Below are 8,316 nucleotides of genomic sequence, written 5' to 3' on the forward strand. Positions count from 1 at the left end.
AATCAAGAAGTTTTGGTCTTAAAAGAAATTCCTCCAAAGATTTTAAGGAGAAGGAAGGATTTTACATTTCTTGTGCAAGAGCTCAAGCAACGAGATATAAGGTTTAGATGGGAGATCCCAGTTGGGTTGATGGTGACGCACGAAGGTAAAAGGTACCGTCTGGTTACTGTGATGCAAGCGCGTGATTTCTATAATAATGTTTTAAATGCAACGCCATTAACACTTCTGGAAGCTGAAAAGGGATCTGGAGAAGGAGTGCATCAAGAGGTCGAAGGTGGCCAGATAGAAGACAACGGTGTTGGAGGAGATCAAGATACAACTTCGTCGGATGATTCTATACAACAGAGGGTGACGCGTGCTGCGGCAAAACGATCCAAGAGGAGGAAATAGCAGGATTTGCAGAAGCCTATGGAATTTTTACGACGTATTTATAGTCAAGTATGGGAGGTGGGAAAAGATTTGGGTGTAGACGCAATATATTTTTTATATGTGGTGGTTCTGTGGAAAGGGTGAGTTTTTTAGGATTAAAGTTTGGTGGAATATATAGAAGACTTCCAAAAGGAGGTTAAAGTTTTGTTCGCAATCTTTTTTATTGTTTGGAATAATTATAGATGTGCTGGAAGAGGAACGGCCGATTATAGAAGAGTGGACTTTAAAGTTTCCTGATTTGGTTGAGGTGGCGAAGATTTTGGTTAATTTGAAAGATTATTTGTAAGAACGTTATATCATGGAATGGACAAAATGGATGGAGTCTATTTAGGACAAGTATAGGTTGAGAAGTATTATATAGTATTTGAATAATTCTTTTTTCCCTTTTTTTTCTGTTTTTTTCTTTTCTTTTTCTATTTTGGGGTGTTTTTTTCTTGTTTTTAATGTATATTTAATATTATTAAGGTTTGTTTTATTCTATATAAGCTAGAAAGTGTTTCTTTTTTACTTTAGTTTTTTATATATATTTAATATTGCCAAGGTTAGTATATGGTTGTTTATATTTGCCTTTTTTTTTCTTTTTATATATATACCTTGTATTCAGCTCTGGGAAGTCAGGGGGGGGAGGGGGGGTGGGGGGGAGGCAGGGGGGGGGAGGAGGGAGGGAGGGAGGGGGGGAGGAGGGAGGGGGAAGGGGGGGGGTTTTAAAGGAAAATTGTATTTTAAAACTTTTCAATAAAAAAAAAAAAAGAATGAGCTTAACATCCCTGATAATCACAATGAGTTGGTCACTGACCTCAAGCCGGACATCCTAGAGTGTGAAGTGGGCCTTAGAAAAGCAGCCAACGCTGACTTTGTTTTCCTGCTTCGGGTTGTTGTGAGGACGAATAAAGCACATACAATCCTTTGTGGGGGTCTCTCGTTCCTGTCCGGCCGTTGTTCTGCATGCTGCAGGACGAGTTCTGACATAGACTCCAGCAGTATGTGGACTGAGAACTACCAGAAGTACAGGCAGAATTTCGAAGAGGCAGAGGAACTAGATATCAAATTGCCAACATACGCTGGATCATGGAGAAAGCTAGAGAGTTCCAGAAAAACATCTACTTCTGCTTCATTGACTATGCTAAAGCCTTTGATTGTGTGGATCACAACAAACTGTGGCAAATTCTTAAAGAGATGGGAGTACCAGACCATCTTATTTGTCTCTTGAGAAACCTATATGTGGGCCAAGAAGCAACAGTGAGAACTGGACACGGAACCACTGATTGGTTCAAAATTGGGAAAGGAGTCCGGCAAGGCTGTATACTGTCGCCCTGCCTATTTAATTTATATGTGGAGCACATCATGAGAAAGGCAGGGCTAGATGAATCAAAAGTTGGAATTAAGATTGCCGGAAGAAATATCAACAACCTAAGATATGCAGATGATACCACTCTAATGGCGGAAAGTGAAGAAGAACTAAAGAGCCTCTTGTTGCGGGTGAAGAAGGAGAGTGCAAAACTTGGGTTGAAACTTAACATTAAGAAAACCAAGATCATGGCATCCGGCCCTCTCATTTCCTGGCAAATAGATGGGGAAGAAATGGAGGTAGTGAGAGATTTTATTTTCCTGGGCTCCAAGATCACTGCAGATGGGGACTGTAGCCAAGAAATTAAAAGACGCTTGCTCCTCGGGAGGAAAGCCATGGCAAATCTAGACAGTACATTAAAAAGCAGAGACATCACCTTGTCAACAAAAGTGCGTATAGTCAAGGCTATGGTCTTCCCAGTTGCAATGTATGGCAGTGAAAGCTGGACCATAAAAAAGGCTGAGTGCCAAAGAATTGAGGCCTTTGAACTATGGTGCTCGAGAAGACTCCTGCGAGTTCCTTGGACTGCAAGGTGATCAAACCGGTCAGTCCTAGAGATCAACCCTGACTGCTCTTTAGAAGGCCAGATCCTGAAGCTAAAACTCAAATACTTTGGCCACCTAATGAGAAGGAAGGACTCACTGGAGAAGAGCCTAATGCTGGGAAAGATTGAGGGCAATAGAAGAAGGGGATGACAGAGAATGAGGTGGCTGGATGGAGTCACTGAAGCAGTAGGCGTGAGCTTAAATGGACTCCAGAAGATGGTAGAGGACAGGAAGGCCTGGAGGAATGTTGTCCATAGGGCCGCGATGGGTTGGACACGACTTCGCAGCTAACAACAACAACAACAATACTTTCTATAGGTAATCCTCGACTTACAACCAGAATTGAGCCCAAAATTTCTGTTGTTAAATGAGACAATTGTTAAGTGAATTTTGCCCCATTTTACAATCTTTCTTGCCTCAGTTGTTAAATGAATCGTTGCAGTTGACAAATTAGTAACCTGGTTGTTAAATGAATCTGAGTTCCCCATTGACTTTGCTGGTCAGGTCACAAAAGATGATCCAACAGTCATAAATATGAACCAACTGCCAAGCATCTGAATTTTGGTCACATGGCCATGGGGATGCTGGGAAGGTCTTAACTATGAAAAATGGTCATGTCACATTTTTCAGTGTCGCAGCATTGAACACTCACTAAATGAACTGTTGTAAGTCGAGGGCTACCTGTACTATGTTATGTAATAATTAAAAAACACATCACAACATCTTTATGCCAAATTATACTACCTTTAATTATTTTTATTGATATCTCATTGGGAACTTCACATTCTCATGACATTTTTCTCATTTAAGTTAAAAGAGAGACTCTTCTTTGCCCTGCCAATGTTACAAGAATGTCAAGAGATTTTCAGACCAAAAAAGAATTTAACTTTGATATGTCTTGGTACCTCTGAGTGGGATTAATGTCTTGATGTTGCACTTCTGATCCACTGTTGGTGGGATATATGTATGACTCATTCATATTACGCTTACACCGATTGTATATAGTCTAGAAAACAAAAAGTCAGCAATTGGACAAAAATAAAATAAGAGTTATAAAGACATATTCATCAAATACATCAGCTTCCCAAAATGAAAACCCCCAATTTTGCTATGTTGATGTGTGCCAATCATCCTTTGCTTTTCAGCAACTCATTGAGAAATGTATGTAATGAGAGAATGTATCCTTACTATATGTTTGTTGATTTAAAAAAAAAGTGTAATAAAGTGAATAGGCTCAAACTATTGAATAAGCATATTTACATTAGATATTAGTTAGATATCTGATGTGAATTTTTTGAAAATAATGTCCAAATAAGAGTAAATCCTTATCTGTTAATCCTATGGAAAAATCATAATCAAATTTTATTAAAATGGAGAAAATAAATACAAAAATTCTTACCGTAGTGACATCTAAGGGCAGTATAAAGACTATGAGAAAACAAAGATACCAAGCTAATAGTGTTGCAACAATCACAAGTTTGTGCTGCTTTTTGAAGTCACCATATCGCTGTAGTATGATTAATGCCAAAAAGAAGACAACAACTATCTCAATGCCCAAAGCTGCACCACTCATTATTATCCACTGATTCCAACCAGCATATATTAGTTTGTAAGAGGATTACATCTGTAATAAACAGCAAAACAATGATTTAAATACAATAGAATACGGCTTGTAATAAACATACACTTTTCAGCTGAAAAGGTTAAAAAAATCCATTTAACTTGTCTACCACATTGGACCCTGATCCGTACCATCAGATGTCTCTGTATTTTCATAACCACAGAATAAAAGCACTGATCTAAATGCTATTTCAGTTCCTGAATAACCTCTGTACTTCTTCTACAAATGGCTATTGGTCCTGCTGCCTCAGGTTGATGGGAGTACAGTAACAGTGTAGTAAATCTGGAGTTGGGGGAACTTGTGGCTGCTTTAGAGAACAAGATCCCTTGCTTTCAACTGTTTTTCTTCAGGAGGAGCTATTGTACTTACACAGCTCTGTCATAAGAAAAAAAGCAACTTTAAAGAAGAGGGAAGGGAGCATTCAAGTGAGGAAAGGCCACATTTCATGTTTTGCTAATCTATAGCGAATAGCATGTTAAGAGTGTCTGGGATTATGCAACGCTTGAGAGACTCTTTTGTCTTTTAGACCTCCCCTCTTTTTATGCATTTTTAAAATTGTTCTCTGTATGGAATATGTGACTGTCTGCATGTATATGTATTTCTATCCTCATACAAGAGACAGCGCTGGAGTTTTTAAAGATAATATAGACAATGCTCCTTATAGAAAAGATGCAATATAAACTGATAATGACTCACAACCAAAATGTCTAAGGCACGGGCCGGAAACCTGCGGCTCCGGAGCCGCATGCGGCTCTTTGAGCCGTCCCATGCGGCTCCCAGGCCTCCTCCCTCTTTTTTTGGAAAAAAAAAGTGGCACTAAAAAAATTTAATCAATTTAAACTTCTCAAAAAAAAAACTTGAAAAGTTTAAATTGATTGGTTGGTTTGTGGGACGGCCCACAAACAGTTTGTGGGACTACCCACAAACCTCTTTGTTTTTTTAAATGCACTTGGCAGAGTGGAGGAAGAGACGGGAGAACTAAAAAGGTGAGTAGGGTGGGGGTTTTCCCGCCCTTCCTTCTCCGCGCCATGGGAGAAGGCTCGTTTCCCCCCCCCCTTCCTTCTCCTTGCTGTTGCTAGCAGCCCCGGCAGGGGGAAGGAAGGGGCGATTTCCCCCCCTTCTCCTTGCCGTGGCTAGCAGCCCCGGCAGGGAGAAGGAAGGGGCGATTTTCTTTCCCCCCCTTCTCCTTGCTGTTGCTAGCAGCCCCGGCAGGGGGAAGGAAGGGGAGATTTCCCCCCCTTCTGTACATAGACCGGAGAGGCGCACAGGCCGGCGTGTGGGTGGGAGGCCCGCGTGGTGTATATTTCTTTCCATTTTTCCCAGTCCCCCCGCCCCTCCTCAATCTGTAAAGAGGTTCCGTAACCCCGTGGGGATATTTGGGTGTTTTCTCCCCTTCCTGGGGTGCCTTGGAAAGGCAAGCAGGCAGCGCATCTGCACGGGCTGGTTGGGCTTTCTGCAGGTTTTGCCTGCAATTAAGGCAGGGTGAGTTTTTTCGCTCAGGGGAGGCTGGGGGGAGGGGGAGCTGCTTGTGGGGGGACATGCCTGCTCACATAAGTGCAAATGTGTTTCTTCTGCATGGAAGCTGCTTTGCTGAAGGTTATATCTTCTTTCTTTCCTTCCTCTTCTTCCACGTTCTTCGCCTCTCTGCTTTGTGCCGCCTCTGGGGATGGAGGGGGAAATTTGCTCTGCACCTTTTTCTCGTGTGTGTGTGTGTGTGTGTGTGTGTGTTTGAAGCCTCCGTTTGCCTGCCTGGCAAGGCGGGGGAAATTTGCTCGGCCTCCTCTCTGGTGTATGTCTTGCTTAGGTAAGCTCCACTTTAATCAAATCCTGTTCTGCGCATGTGCTCGCACGTGCGCATGCGCACACGTATTTTGCGGCTCCCAGGGGTTTTTTTAGTGAGAGAACCGGTTCCAAGTGGCTCTTTCACCGATTCAGGTTGCCTACCCCTGGTCTAAGGAAACAGTTCCTACTAGATAATCCTGCCTGCTTGTTCTCCAAGATGATTCTGCATAATCCATCTGTTCAAAGGTTTTCTGACATGAATGCAGAATGTGACCTTTGTGGTTGTGTCAAGGGTTGGTTATCCTGCCACAGACTTCCCTCCCTCCCTATGATGTCCCACTCAAGAATTATTATTTTTCCCTAGATCACAGACCTTTCAGATGACTGAGTTTCTGGCCCCGTTTTCTCTCCCTGCTCCTTTGAGCCAGTTTAGATTGTTTTTCTTGTTTTTTTTAATTATTGCTTTATTGATTTGTGCTATGACCGTTTTAGATGACATTATGTCAGCCCTTTTGAGTCATATTGTAGCAGAAAGGTAGGATATATTTTAAAGAATAAGTAAGATCTGGAATACCAACTGTTAATGTTATGCTTCATTATTTCGTTTGTCAGTTCTTATTAAGTCATTGGAAATGAATTTCAAACCATGATCGTATAAGTAGTACATATTGCTGTTATAACATATTGCTATCATAAGCAGAGATGAGAAGATTAAAATCTGATAGTGAACTTTTATCCTATACTGTAATTCTTACTACACAGGTACTGATAAAAAGCTAACCATCAAAAGCTTCCATCAGGATATCTTAATAATTTTAAAGTATTATTAAATCAGTTAAAGTAACTAAGGAAAAAAGCTTAAGTAACTGCTGGTCTAAAAAAAGCATAGTAACATTTCAAAAGTAGTAAGATAAAACCTTAAGCAAACACTATACACCATATCTGTAAACTTGTCTCTCCTACAAGATAACGTGTAAAAAATGAAGCTGTAAATTCAAATTGGCAGTTCAAAGAGAGCTCAGTGTGCATTTCACATTCATCTCCCTTGGCACTTGCAAGCTTGCCTTTCAGAAATTGATTTGGTTTCCCTGCTTTGTAATGAACTTTTTAAAAGCAGCACTGCTAATTTTGTACAGGAACCAATCACCATTCTAATACAGGCACATTTATCCTTAGAGTGGTACCTTGGTACTCAACTGCTGTGAAACTGAATTTGATGTGAAAATTTTATCCCAGGACTCATTGTTTGTTTGGTACGCAATGCACAAGCTAGAACTTGTGTCGACTGCCTTATGGGAAAAAAATTGTTTGGTACTCATCATTTTTAGTACTCATTGCACCTCCTGGAATCAATTAACAATGAATACCAAGGCACCACTATGTTTTGTCCTTTAACCACAATACATTCTTCATGTGTGGATAAACACACACAAACACACACACACAAACTCACTCCACCTAAGATTCAAAGTGCTGCAGTAGTGAATTCTAGCACTTCTATTCATCTAACACTGGTGGACAGAAATAAGCAACAATCTGTGAGAAGAGATCAACATGTATGGGTAGGGCTGGCAACAGGTAATGCCAGAATATATACATATCCATTGATAATTATTCACATCCATGCCCTACATTTATTTAGCACACTTCTATATCCGGTCTAAGCAAGCCAAAAAATAATAATGGAGCAGAGAATCCCACAGAACCAGAGTGAGCTGCCCGGTTTTCAAGACTTTAAAGCACCCGTCCTGTTAGTAATTATTTTTTTTTAAAAAAATACCCCTTAGAATTAGGAAGATTTCACTCCAATTCTACTACAGTCGCCTCCCGGATATGCTGGTTACTGTACTTACTTTATTTTAATTCCATTTATATCCCGCCCTTCTCCGAAGACTCAGGGCGGCTTACAAGCTTAGCAGTAGCCTTCATTCTATGTATATGCCTGCTTATTAGGGCTTTCACACACACCCCAAGCGGCATTATTACAAAGTCAGCTTAATTGCCCCCAACAATCTGGGTCCTCATTTTACCTACCTCGGAAGGATGGAAGGCTGAGTCAACCTTGAGCCTGGTGGGATGCGAACCTGCACTAATTGCAGGCAGCTGGTGTTACTTAAGGAGGCATTAGCCCACTGCTCCACCAAGGCTCTTTTGCAGTCAAGAAAATGCCCTTCCCCAACTTGGTGCCCGCTGGTTCTGCCCGAATCTTCAAATTCCCGGGTTGCGGGTGATGGGAACCGTAGTCCAATACACAATAGGGCGCCGAGTCGGGGAAGGCCGGCCTGGGGGGCCGAAGAGAAGAAAGCTAACCAGTGCGGGAGGACGAGGCTTCCTGGACTTACTCGGCAGAGACGGGGCTGGGCACTCCCCGGTTGCATCCTCTCGGGGTCCCCACTCCTCGATGGGTCACTGCTGGTCCCCGAGCCGAGGACTCCGGGCTTTCCGTTCAGTAGGAGTTCTTCCCGAGGCTGCTCCCAAACACTCCCGGCTTCCTACACTTCAGGCGGAGGAAGTCCGGCTCTCCGCAGGAAGGAACCGAGCCGGCTACCAGCTGAGCCGCAGAAACCTCTGACATTTCCGGCTCTGCGCCG

General features: G+C 42.1%; 1 protein-coding gene across 1 annotated transcript in view; it reads right to left on the reverse strand.

Annotated features, from left to right (window-relative positions):
• LMBRD2 (LMBR1 domain containing 2) overlaps nt 1-8,292 on the reverse strand; it is a 31,863-nt gene extending 23,571 nt beyond the window's left edge. Inside the window, exons 1-3 of the mRNA XM_081319339.1 lie at nt 8,068-8,292; nt 3,722-3,946; nt 3,228-3,328 (exon numbers count right to left, since the gene is read on the reverse strand). Of these exons, the coding sequence (XP_081175465.1) occupies nt 3,228-3,328; nt 3,722-3,895 (275 nt within the window). The 5' untranslated portion in view covers nt 3,896-3,946; nt 8,068-8,292. The remainder of the gene's footprint in view (nt 1-3,227; nt 3,329-3,721; nt 3,947-8,067) is intronic.
• Between the last annotated feature and the right edge of the window lie 24 nt (nt 8,293-8,316).

This window comes from Vipera berus (assembly GCF_964194415.1).
Source record: "Vipera berus genome assembly, chromosome: 2".
In the NCBI taxonomy this organism is placed as follows: domain Eukaryota; kingdom Metazoa; phylum Chordata; class Lepidosauria; order Squamata; family Viperidae; genus Vipera; species Vipera berus.